The following is a 13,976-nucleotide window of genomic DNA, read 5'->3' as shown; positions in this document are numbered from 1 at the left end:
ACAAAAAAAAAAATTTAAAATAACGCTTTTGTTGGTTGTTTTTTTTTTTTTGAAATGCGATTATTTTTTATATTTTTTATTATTATACAATTATGACTGTCACCTGCCTCACTGTTTTTAATCTGTAAATTTCCGTGCCTCAGATGTGTATCTATGACGATTCCATTCGACGATAACTGTATTATTTGTTTATTTTGCATGTATTATTTATTTGAGTACGATCCGCTAATATGCTTGCACGTGTCTTATGAAATATATAGCATACCGTTTTATTGACGTAGCTTGCGCATACGCGCGCATAGTGTTAATAACGTGCACACATATATTTCTATATAACAACATGTATAACGCTTTCCCGTGACATTTCACTCGGCCCACGCGTCACGATATCGTTGCGGCGGTACGCGATCGGTGCGCTCCGGGGGGTGCTGAAGTAGTTTCTGAAAAGAAAATTGATGGTATTTAATCTTTAATTACTATAGGACGACATAAAAAAAAAAAACCATGGATGCTAAATTTAATCTAAGGAGCGCTTAAACCCTTTTGCTCCCCCTAGTTGCGCCTATGCGTCCGTGAAAATCGTTGCGTTCGCGTGGGGAGCAGCTCATGCGTTTGTTGCGGTCACAGAGCTCAGCCTTTCAAAAGTCGACGCGTATAAACACGTCTTTTATGATGCCGAGTTGTGACGTGCTTTAAATCGGAAAACTTCACAGACGAACAGCAGGACCACAACCGACCGCCCGGTCGAATACGCCGCTGTACAAATCGTCATGTTTTCGGACCGGTTTGCGATGTCGCCCTTTCCGATTCCTCCGTCAATCGGCACTTCGGTATAACGAACCGTCGAGTAGGCGATTTGATAATTTTTTAGACTATAATGGTGCGAGTTTTTTTTTTTTTTTGCACGAAACCCAGTAATCTCCCCTTACTCGTATGACGGTTGAGACGTGCAACTGAATTTGAATTGGCGAACTGATAAGACTATGGTCCCATCCTAGGAAACGCCGGTAGGTACGCGAGTGGCGGAGATCCGACGGGGGAAACGTAGGCAGTCTTCACCGGCGCTGTCCTCGACGTCCGAGTGACGAGTGCTTTTCTAGGTCCGTCCATCGTTTCCGCGAGCCACAAGACCAACAACAACGACCATCAGACACGAATATGGGGTAGGTGGACAGTGTCGACACGACCAACTGTGCCCCGTTCAGCAGATCGATTCTATATCCATACCGCTTGCAAACGACCACGGGGTTTTCACGTACACCCGCAACGTCCCTTGCTCTACGGAGCACTGGGCCGTGTACGTCGGGCATCGCATCGCATCGATATCCGGACGCTGAACCGATACGATATTATTGATTTAATTATTGCAACATAATTGTTGATAATATCGTGTTTCGCGTGCATCTTGCATCTTGATCCATCGGTTGGAAGCCCACTGGTCGCTCACAATGATGTGTGTGTGTGTGTGCATGCGTTGTTGCGTTTGAACCGTTTTCAGCACATTGCAGTGCTGTTGTTATCATTAGGTTTATTTGTTATTAGTTTCTTTTTTACTTTTTCGTTCGTTAATTTTATTTTTTTTATTTTTACTTTTCCGGACCATTTTGCAAACGGTTATCGCGCGATGTTCGCGAAATGCACGGGTGGCGCGCGGGCTTGGCCGGGCGCATCGCTGCACGCAGTGGACGTTCTTCGCTCACGATGTCCACGCGTACCGCAATCAACGACCACCCGCGTGCACTTCCCGTGACCGGGGCCCTGGACAGTAAGCGCGATGGTCCGACGAAAGGGTTTTGCTCCCCCCCCCCACTTGCAACTGGATAGCCGAGCACTAACAACGTGTTTTCGATTCTCACCCGTATGACCACGTGCGAAACGATACCCGTTCACCCGGTGTCTCTTTAACAGACGGCATTTGAAAAAAATTTATAGACCAGCGGTGTTTTCAATGTCATTTTTTTTTTTTTTATATCCGTTTCGGATTTGACTTCCATCCAGTGCCGTAACTACTCTACGTGGCGTCCAGGGCGAACATTATTTTGGCACTTATTTCGTACAAAAAAAACCAATTTGAATTTAACTCAAATTCACCATTGACTTAGCTGCGCTTTCCTACGCCTTTGGCAACCACCCATTTCGCCAACATCAAGTTATAACACTGCTTCCATCTCATTTCTCCAGCTAAAACACCATTCCACCGGTAACGAATATTAATAAATAACAATATTTTAAAACCCATATGGCGATAAAAATCAATAGGTGGTCTCAAAATAATATGCTTTATATATCATTGCATACAATATTATATAGTACCTGCACACGAATGCGTCTCTGTTGGTTGGTGGGTGTAACTGTAATGCAGTAGCTATTAGTAGATAAACGAGTGCAATAAAAAGTTATTAATATAGCCACAAACGAAAAAATGTCTACGGAAGTACAATTAGAAACGTATTTATCGTGTAAAAGATAAATTTCAAAATTGATTGAACACAAAAATATACATTTTTATCGCAACACCGAGATTTGTCATCTATATAAATCGTTCAACTGCAACAGTCAAGGCCAACATAAAAATTGTCCAAAAATAAATCGAATGCTGAAATTCGGATGTAAACACACAAACACGCACGACGACCGGTAATACGGAAAAAATTATCTGCAACACCCCGGGCGCTAATGACTATATATGCTTATACTGTTTAAATCTATACACGTTGTACGTGTATCAAATCGATCCGGAGCTACGAAATGAATATGAACAGGGTTGACGGGTTTATGCGAGGTATTAGGCATTCGATCTGGACCCCTCCCCCCTGCTCGAAAAACAATTCGTCGTGCCACAAAGCAACGTGCCCTAATCCGGAACGGAAAAGAAAAAAAAATGATAATCCAATACTATGAACACGCGATCCGACGCAGAACTCACGAAGCTGTGGCCCTTCGTGGAACGATAACGTGTTACACGCTCAACCGTATCCCTTCGCACGACTATCCGGTGCACAGTAAAATAATAGCGTAAAATCAAGTCGTGAAGGCGTACGAGTCAAGTCGTCGAGGCTTCACCGTAGGACGTTGGATTATTACCGCGTTTTCACACGACTTACATTGGTGGAGGGAATGGACCCGCAGCTCGTGTTTGTTATTCTGTTTTTTCGACTGCAGACGTTTACTGAAAAACAATACGTGTACCAGCCTGTATACGTATAGTACGGTGCAGTATCATCTCGTATGGCGTGTGATTGATAACGCGGCGAACTAGATACTGTGCATGATGTGCGCCTCGACGTTTCACTTGAACTCAGTAGCGGATTTAAGCGGGAGCCTTGTCTACCCTCCTTTTCCACTGGCCTAGGACTTGAATTGGTTTTGTAATAGTTGCATTGTAAAAAATATAAATAACACAATTTAATGACATCAATAAAATCCGTAATGTACAATAAGTCGTGTATTTAATCCTATTTTATGTGTGTGTGTGTGTGTGTGCGTGTTTTTTCTTTAAACAATTTGGGTGTTTTATAATTTTTTGAAGAACTTCGCCCCCTCCCCCCTGAAATAAAATTTTAGATTCACCACCACTTGACTCGTATGCTAGGGTAAGCGCTGAACACTCGTTAAAGCGACGTAAAGCGCACCCCCTGTTGCGAAATACGTGTAGATCGATACACTGCTACGGTCGGACCACGCGTTCCAACGCTTAATCACAACCCTATCCATCCCCTGGGCCTCGGACGCATTTCGTCGACATCATAATACACATCATATGGGTATATATATATATATATATATATATATATATATATGCAAATGATATTACGCGCGTGATATGTTTTTAAACGTGTGTTTTGTGTGTGATAGGAGTATAGCGTGCAACTGACGTTCCGCGAACAATGGATGGACGAGAGGCTGAAATTTAACGATTACAACGGTAAATAGTACACGTAAATCGCTTTGCCGCTCGTCAAAAGCGCACTCGAACGGCTTCAACTCGCGGTGCAGGCGATCGCGGTCCCGCGTTTTGCGTGCGCGTACCTGTGCCTGTCATCGGGTTAGGATAATGATCACGAATATTCTCGCACGGAGTGTTAGTGAAGACTGCACGTACTTTGTGCGTTTGCGTTCAACGGCCGGTAGAAAATGTGCGATAATTACGCGCAAATTCGATATACGTGGGACGTGGGGTAGGGATGAAAAATAATGTCAAACAGATTCGCTTCACGGTAAATCGTATTGTTCAACCGCGTTCCGGAAAAAGTACGGCCTAAATGCGCCGATCTCCACCGTCTCCGTTTGCGATCAGATTAGACTAAACATCACGGTAAACCCGTCCTCCTACGTCTACGCGTAGTGCAATACCATTAGCTGAACCCAGGTTCTTAGGGGTGTGCTGAAACCGTGGATAACTTGGCAGCGGATATTAGTGACGTATTAGTAAAACGCTTACGTCCGAACTGTGTTCGTTGTTTTCATTGTTCTTCCAATCAGCAGCGGGTAAAATTAAACGTACGATTTAGTCGTACAAAATCGCATAGAGACCTTATTATAACGCGTTCTCGATCAACAATACTGTCCACGTCCGTGTGGGGACGACTTCAGACGCGACGGCCGTTCTAAAACTGTTTGAAAATCTCGGGCACTGGTTTAGGTGAGCTCCGGAAGATTTTGAACTCGCAACACGTGGTCCTTCTATCCAACACTTCAGTTGCGGGGTAACGTACGCGCACGAACTAACCGGTAGTAAACTTACGGTTCCGTTTGTCCCGCGCCGGACCGCGACGCGTGCGCCGCATCCACGGTTGAACGCGCTGCACCGACTCTTTTTGGCGTCCGGAAAACACTAACGATTTCTCGTTTGGCCAGGTAAAATGAAATACCTAACTCTGACCGAAGCCAGCAGAGTATGGATGCCCGATTTGTTCTTCTCCAACGAGAAGGAAGGCCATTTTCACAACATAATCATGCCGAACGTGTACATCAGGATATTCCCGAACGGACTGGTGCTGTACAGCATAAGGTTAGCATGTGTACACGTTTATTATTGTGGTCCAGCCCATGCTGCAGCATTTGACTGATTATTTTTAATTTTTTTTTCTATGTCTTAACACTGTCACTGTATTTTTTTTTCAGGATATCACTCACTCTGTCGTGTCCGATGAATCTGAAATTATATCCGCTCGACCGTCAAACGTGCTCGCTCCGAATGGTCAGTTGTAAGTATCCACGCCAAGTCGCTGATAATTAAGGCCCGGATTTTCGTGCAAAAAAGATACTGTTAAATGTGCACATACGAATTAAAATATATGATAAAGAATAAATATTTACCGTGTGCTTAATAAAAACTACGAATTTCGAAAGTAATCATACAATGCATGATGTAGAAAGATAGCAAAGATAGCACAATGAACATCATTGCGAAATTAAGAAATGTTATTTAGATTTTAAAGTTAAAAACTTCTGTGATTGTTACACAGCATAGGTTTTAACTTAGAAAACCTTCTTTACGCGTTGCAAGCACATATTTGAGATAAACATTTTATGATGTAGGATTTATGTAGATTGTATAGCACTCGGTCTGGGTGAATATATTGAAAAGACTATAAATAAAAACTTATGGAAATGAATATTTTGAATCGGAACAAAATTCAAAATATTTTATTTATAAAAATGTAACTTTTATGCAATTTATAGTCGTTTTTGATGAAATATGCAAATAAAAAAAATAAAAATTAACTATAAGAATCTGGGCATTGCGAAACGTCGACAGTTGCAATCAATATTATTTCAGGCGAAAGTAATTACATACAAATCTGGGCTTTACTAATAATATTATTGTTGTTGTTACCACACGACATACCGCGATGTTTTTTAACATCACTTTCGTTTTGAAATGCTTACCCTGCATAGACGGTTGGACCACCGACGATTTGGTATTCTTGTGGAAAGAAGGCGATCCCGTGCAAGTGGTGAAAAACTTGCACTTGCCAAGATTCACTTTAGAAAAATTCCTCACGGATTACTGCAACAGCAAAACCAACACAGGTACGCATAGCGTTTTTATATTAAAATGGAAATTATATGAATCATGCTGCGGTGTATAATGCGTGAATATTTAACATAAACGATGACCGGTTGCAGGTGGCGCGAGGGACTGCATCTGGTCCCGTAACCCTTTTCGTTATTTTTATAATTAATAAACGCTGTTTTTCTAAACGAATAATATATAATGCTCGATACATTTTATTAACTACCTCTAAGATATTTTATAACATACAACTATAATACATTATTTATTCACATAAAACTTCTCTGCACGTTGAGCAGTTTTATATGCTATAATACTATAGCTATAAATAGCTACCTTTTCCAGTCCGTACACAAGTGTATTATTATAGAGTTTGCAATGGAAAAAAAAACTCTATTTTATTCAAACATACGCATTTACTAATATATTTTTTTGTTTTAAAATTCCACGATTCAGTAAATATAATGTGTCAGTGAACAATAATGAATTAACATTACGCTGGTAACAGCATTATAAATACAATTTTCGCTTTGGCTCGCGAGCATTTGGATTTTACAAAGCAGCCCTTCACCGAATCCCTTTGAGCTGGCCGCCCCTTTTATATAACATTACATATTTACATTCCGTCCTAGTAAACCAAAAAATATATGCATAAATACTAAACCAATGCACGGCAGTTGAATTTATTTGAAGTAAAAACGACAGAGAAAAAATAAAATAAAATAGTTTTCCAGTATTCAATTTATGAGTGTACTGACATGTTTAAATGTGCACATGTATGGCACATTATGCTCGTACGGCGCTTCGTTTAGGCACTCCGACTATGTGACTCAACAACCTGTAAAATAATTTTCTTTGTGAAAATTGTGAAAAACGTATAGCTGAGAAGTATTGCATATATTTTAGATACTGAATAAGCTATTAACACGATTCGAATGTTCTATATTAGATTTGATATCATTGACTATTGTATAACAGCCGACAAAACCACATTGTACCTACATACGAAAATTGTTATAATTATTAAAACAGGATTGACTGAATAGAATTATTAAATATATAAAACGTGATTAATTTATGGTACGACAACTATTTCAAACGACCATGATTCAGTTCATAATATAATCTGATCTTAAATATTATCGAGAACCTTTCGCGTCATGCACGCAAATCCTATCGTAACCATCTTCGCTACGTACGCCATTGAAATTAAAATATCCCAGTTCAGGTATACACACGAATATAATATATTTATAATTGTACGGACATTATATCATCTCCGATATTGTGTACGCCACGTGGACCGAAATATTTCCTACACAAAACTATTTAAACACGCGAATAAGCTGCAGCACTGTGGGCAAGTATTTCATGTGAGCGGATAAAGGGCATGATTACATAAAGTTAACATAAATAAATAATAAATTATATGCAAATTATTGTATTTGAATATTGCATTATATCTGCAGTAGATCTATATTTCTTGACTCTAACCCCCATTACTTGTTTGAACGTAACGCAGTAAAAGTACTTATCATTTAGACGGTCCTTTCGGCAAAAAAAATAGTTCAACAAATAAAAAAAAAAATAAAATAAAAGAACTACATTCTACTTCGTTCGAATTACAGAGATAGGTTTTCACTTTTATTTAAACGGGGAAAATATCCTTTCGGGTATGCATTGAAAGCTGGCAGGACAAAAAAAAAAACATTTTTGACAGTACAAACAAATACCAATTTTGCGTAATAACATCCAATCCATTTAGTAGCAACGTTTCACCATCATATCGTTAGTACCTTTATATACACTTGGGCTTTTATAAATCCGTAGCTCGTGGACATACCGCAGCAGTACCAACGCGAGAGAGATAAAAATAAATTTGAGTTTTAAAATCCGTAATACTCAATGATTAAACGCTTAAAATTCGTAATGGTTCCTGACCGTTGATAATCAAGAACACGTGTTCGTTCAGTTTGTTAATGCGAAACGTTTCAACGGACCAAAAATCATTCGTTCGTTTGGAGCCTAAAAGATCCTAGACGGTATTTTCCAGTTATGACACGTAATAACGGTCACACATCCCTCAAGGGCGCCATTTTGGGTATCGCAAGCTATAAATTGGCGGCCCTATTTTTCTCCGTATCATAATTGGCCTGCCTTTATTTCATTCTGGCGCCGATGCTCGATATTAAATCGAATTGATTAATGTTTGAATCGAGCTTGTAGATGACAGTGTAATCTAGATTACGTAACAATATATCAAATACAAAAAAAATGTGCTCGCTAATAACTACTGTAATCTAAAGCCGCGCATACAGTAGACCCAAACCGGCCGAACCGACCGAACCGAAAAAAATCAAAATGCCGATTTTATATGTGAGTGCATACACTTGTACCGAACCGATAACCCGAACCGAAATTCGGGTCGGTTCGGATTTCAACCGTTCAAACATGTTTGAATTTTTCGGCCGAAAATTATTGGTACTATTCTATGTATAGGTCCTACCTCTTGATTTGAGACGTTGATAATAAATTAAATATTGTGGTCATATCACATTTGGTGTTTTAATAACATCGTTGTGTACCTATTACCTAGTACCTAATATGTTCTAGTATTAAGTACTTTAGATATATCTTAAATCGTGATATTTTAGTATATATGTTTTGAAAACGTACGTTTTATCTACAATTTTATCGACCGTTTCACATTGGTTTTTCGATAATGTAGTCGTACTAACTCGTAAGTATTTTAGTAATTGTAAATACATCGCACGTGAGAGTTGCACACCATGCACTGCATTCGTCAACTGTCGAAAACTGATTGTAGAAAATACAATACGTGGTTTACTCTAGTTATTATCTATTATAAGTCACGACATAATATGATTATTTAATTATCTATTTAGCTATTAACTTTGTTTTCGGAACGAAAATTCGGGGACACTCAATGCAGCTATACCCGAAAAAATTCGGACCGAATATTTTTCGGTTCGGTCGGTCCGGCCGGTTCGGGTCTAGTGTATGCGCGGCTTAAAAGAAGTACAAATTCTATTGGAGGCATAAGGGTTCTATTTAGATTTTGCAGTTTCTCTTGATATTTTCTTTTCGCTGATTTATTTTTCATCCCTAATAGTAATGTGAGAAATAACTGCAACGTAGCGTTACATTGCGATCACCGTTGTTATAACTGCGGCCTAGCGGTAGAAAAATGTGGCCTGGTGAAAGATTCCTATTTTAAAACCGAAATGGCGGCGCCGCCGACGTCCTCGATCACCGGTCGGTTTACCGATATCTTCGATCCGAAGGAGGGGGGGAGGAAGGTTCCGTTATCGCCGATATCTCGACGAGTTGGGCGAGAGGTGGCGCTCCAGGGCTCGCCACCCGTCCCTTTGCAACGGTGTGACACGCGTTCGCGCGGGCGTTTTATTCGCAGGCGAGTACAGCTGCCTGAAGGTGGACCTGCTGTTCAAGCGCGAGTTCAGCTACTACCTGATCCAGATCTACATCCCGTGCTGCATGCTGGTCATCGTGTCGTGGGTGTCGTTCTGGCTGGACCAGAGCGCGGTGCCGGCGCGCGTCTCGCTGGGCGTCACCACGCTGCTGACGATGGCCACGCAGACGTCCGGCATCAACGCGTCGCTGCCGCCCGTGTCCTACACCAAGGCCATCGACGTGTGGACGGGCGTGTGCCTGACGTTCGTGTTCGGCGCGCTGCTCGAGTTCGCGCTGGTCAACTACGCGTCCCGGTCCGACACGCACCGCGACGACATGAGCAAGAAGTGCGACCTGGAGCGCAGCGTGTCGCTGGACGTCGGCGACTACGAGGACGGCCCGAACTCGTTCAATATGGTGAGGTCGAATAGTACGGTGAGCATTGACCGAGCGCGGAGGACCCGGTTCGAAGCGCTTCGTTTACTTTCCAGCTTTTTCATTTACGTACTCTATTCGTGTTCATTAATTTTTATTCTTTTTTTAACTATCGTATTTTTTATTTTTTACACACATTTTTGGTTCGTTCGGTTTTTATATTTTATTTTATTTTTTTCCTCTACGCGTCGTCAGCCAGACATAATATTATCGTTACGCACATGTACGCGTGTTGTTCTCGATCGAAATACGCATGTAGCGTTTTTCAACCCGTTCTACCCTGTTGTACGACACCGGTGGACGAGTACAACAACACTCGTTTTGGTTTTGGACTTTACGCTCGTCCCTCCGTCGGGGGGACCTCCGTTTCGTCCGACGACCGATGTACCGGGCGCGAATTCAATCATTTCGATCGTGTTCCGTACACTCCTCCGTCCGGTTTGTTTTTCCATTTTCGGCCCCGGATCGAGGAACGCTTACACCGTTGACGGATAAACTGGGGCATATCATCGGAACTCAAGCGGAACGTTAATTCCTAATATTCTCTCCGTTTCGGCTCCGGCGGACCGAAATCGGTACGACGAATACGCGAACTAATATACACAACGGTCGTACGTTATCGAATGTGTTCATTCCCACGAGGTTCCGGACACACCAACGTTACCGCGTTACGACCGGAAAATATGGTCCGGACCACGACCGCGACCTGATTGCTCGAGCACGTGCGTTTCGATGATAACCCCTCCCCCCCTTTATTTTCCGCTGATTGATCCAACCTATTAATAAGTATAGAAACCAATCAGTGGAACTGCAATAAAAACCACATCATACATAGATCGAAATAAACACTTTTCGTTGTTATACGTAATAGTTGGATTTTATAGAAATAAATATTGTAGTAGTGCAACTTGGGTGTTTATTATTTTTTGTTTTACCCTCAAGCCCACGTATTCAATAATAATCTATTTGCCATACCAATGACGAAAGTTTTGAAATGATTGCGAATCGTTTATTTTTTTTATTTTTGCATTATTACCGACACGTCATGTGTCGTTTATAACCTGCAACCGTTTAATCGTACCCATTTGTGTTTTTCTCAAACGTAACTTAATCATTTTTACATTCAACTTGATATTGATGTTTTGTATACAAAAACACATTAATCATAATTTATTTTTATTTAATATACTTTTCTTTTTTTTTCAAAATGAAAAGCTGGGAATCAATGTTTGCATTATCCGCATGGTCTGCATCCTCTTTGAGTAAACAGTTTCCGAGACGTATTTCGCCTCCTCCGCGTAACTCATAGCATTCGGGCTTAAAATGGGTAAAAACGATTGCGTACACTCAATATGACGACGACGATGCGCATTATTATTCAAATGATGAACACACAATGGACAAAAATAACTTAATAATAATTTACGTTTTATTGAACGTATACTACGTATTTTTTGTATTAAATATATATATATATATATTTTTTTTTCACGTTTCGAATGACGTGAAAAAAAAAATAAAAAAACTACAACGATTTAAACTATCGTTGACGAGGAGCGCCATAATATTCCACGGAAACTGTCTCTGGTTAATGCGAAAGCTTGGCACTAGCCTGATTTTTGATTTTTATCAACCGTATTAATAACGAATACGTACAAACAATATAATAAACAATTTATATATACTTATATTTTATACTCGAGACACGTGTACGTGTAAATATACATACGGACGGGTTTACGTACGCTTATATCGTATTCTACACATCGGGTGCAGTAGAAATAACTGTAAATGTTGTGGCGAGAACAAAACAAAAAACCGCCCCTGCACGGAGCAGTAAAAACGCGCGTATTGTTTTATAAGACTATTTTTATTTTTTTTCCCCCTCGCACAATAGTGATCTCTTGGTTTCTCGAGTGATTTGTACCCGCGCGGTATGCCCGCAGTCTTACTCTTGCTTTGAAAGCATATTTTTTATTTCGCGTAGAATCAATGTTCGTGTACATTATGCTACGATGCATAATATTGACACGGCGTTATTTCAGCAGTAACCGTGTAGGCACATGTGCGTGTTCGAATGATAAAAACAAAAACATTCTCGTCCTACGTTTAATATAAAATAATACTGTACAATTTATTATTTATATTCGACTAGGAAAATACACCAGTATGAATACACGTTTGAAACTTGCCTCCCATTCTATAAAAGGGTCTAGGGCGGAGTTGGGCAAAAACAAATCAAAATAAAGAATACAAAATAAAAGCATGATTAACTAATTTATTTATAAATAAAGAATAATTATGGTGTACTGAATAAATGTATTCATTAAAATCATGAAATATATTAATTAAATAATTATATTAAATATAATAGTATATTTAATTTATTTTTGTCAATTATTATATGTATTAATATGTATTACCTTAATATATATTATTTAAGTTTAAATAATAAATTTATTATTATTAATCATCGTTATATTTATTATTTATATGATTATAGGGAATAATAAATAACGAATAACTGAATAATGAATAAAATATATTAAATAAAAATCTCCGAATAATGAATAACGAATAATAATACAAATTAAAATAATAAATAAAAATAAAAATCAATAATAAAATTAAGAATTAATCAATGAAGAATAATTTTTTATTCAAATAATCAATCGAATAATATTTTATTCGACTAATGCCCAACTCTGGTCTAGGGAAGTGCCACTGAACCACGCGTGTTATGGTCTTAAACATCGATTATTGTAACGGAAAAACTGGTAATCTATCCCCGTCCGTTTTTCGCGCTCGAACGAAACAACTCCTGAACACAGTAATAGCTTTGTTGAACAGTGATCTTGTAAAGCGATTTTCCGTTTGGGACCATCAAAAAATATGCCATATTCATAAGTGATGGAACCAGTTGAATCGGTACCACTGTATTTACACATGCAAAAGTGCTTTGTCGCGTCGATCTTCGTGTTGCTACACAAACGCAGCGACGTACTAAGAGTATTGCCACCTCAGGTAACATTTTATTGCCAACCTATACACATTTTAAAAAATTTAACAAAAAGTTACGAAAAAATGCTGCTGTCCCTTAATTCAAAAAAAAAAAAATTGCCACCCGGGGCAATGGTACCTCCTCGCCCCCTCTAAATACATCCCTGCATAAATGGTAATTTCTGCTGCACACTTATTGTTTTACGTATGTACGTACACACCTCTGTACACAAGTACATTGTACGCACACGTGTTTCGAATATTTGGTTTTTTTATTTTTTATTTTCATTTTCCATTTTGAACAAAAAACTATATACGTAATAGTATACCGTATTGTATGATTATGAGAAAAAATAAATAAAAGAAAAAATACCATCTCGTTCGTATTCGCTCGGATCGGCGAACCTTGGATACTATAATGTCCACTATGTTTCCAGAAACCGCTGATGCGTCCCGAGTTGATGATGTCTAGGGACAAGATGAGCCAGATCATCCATCAGACGCCGCCGATGGAGCAGAACTCGTGTTGGAAGTCGTGGATGTCCAAGTTCCCTACTCGGTCCAAGCGCATCGACGTCATATCCCGCATACTGTTCCCGATGGTGTTCGCCATGTTCAACATGTCCTACTGGTCCACGTATCTGTTCCGCGAGGGCGTGGACGAAGACAAATAATATCGTCGTCGTCGTCCCATGTCCAGTGAAGTTATAGAGTGTCTCTGTAACCCCTGTGATAATACGATCGCGTGTTTATTGTGTTTCGTACGATTGCATTACGTACTCCGACGTTCGTTCGGGGTGTTTTTTTTTTTATGTTTCTTCGATTCGTCATTATTATTATTTGTCGTTCTGTTTTTTTTTTTTATCTTTTCCGTTCGTTGGCATTCATTTTTTTTCATTACATAGAACTATATTTTACGCAGAAGTGTACAATGTTGTACATGACATTTATTATAAATCTTCATTTGACACGAAATATGTGTTTACCGTAATGATTTAATTATTTTTCTTATTTTTATTTATATTATTATTATTATTATTATCATTATTATTATTATTATTATTATTATTATTATTATTATTATTATTAT

The 13,976-nt window shown here is 39.2% G+C and overlaps 1 protein-coding gene across 6 annotated transcripts in view; it reads left to right on the top strand.

The window, feature by feature from the left end:
* Positions 1-13,879, top strand: part of LOC112682645 (glutamate-gated chloride channel) — a 47,625-nt gene extending 33,746 nt beyond the window's left edge. For 3 of the 6 annotated variants that reach the window (XM_025553309.1, XM_025553308.1, XM_025553313.1), the window contains 6 exons: positions 3,856-3,925; positions 4,858-5,011; positions 5,125-5,207; positions 5,902-6,036; positions 9,453-9,886; positions 13,324-13,879. In XM_025553309.1, coding sequence (XP_025409094.1) covers positions 3,856-3,925; positions 4,858-5,011; positions 5,125-5,207; positions 5,902-6,036; positions 9,453-9,886; positions 13,324-13,560 — 1,113 coding nt within the window. In that variant the 3' untranslated portion in view covers positions 13,561-13,879. The remainder of the gene's footprint in view (positions 1-3,855; positions 3,926-4,857; positions 5,012-5,124; positions 5,208-5,901; positions 6,037-9,452; positions 9,887-13,323) is intronic. The other 3 variants (XM_025553312.1, XM_025553311.1, XM_025553310.1) reach the window with 2 other exon arrangements.
* Positions 13,880-13,976: the final 97 nt, after the last annotated feature.

The sequence above is a fragment of the Sipha flava genome, unplaced genomic scaffold (assembly GCF_003268045.1).
Source record: "Sipha flava isolate LNK unplaced genomic scaffold, YSA_version1 207_pilon_pilon, whole genome shotgun sequence".
Taxonomy (NCBI): Eukaryota; Metazoa; Arthropoda; class Insecta; order Hemiptera; family Aphididae; genus Sipha; species Sipha flava.
The sequence above is the reverse complement of the archived record's forward strand: the minus strand, read 5'-3'. Positions and strand labels throughout refer to the sequence as shown.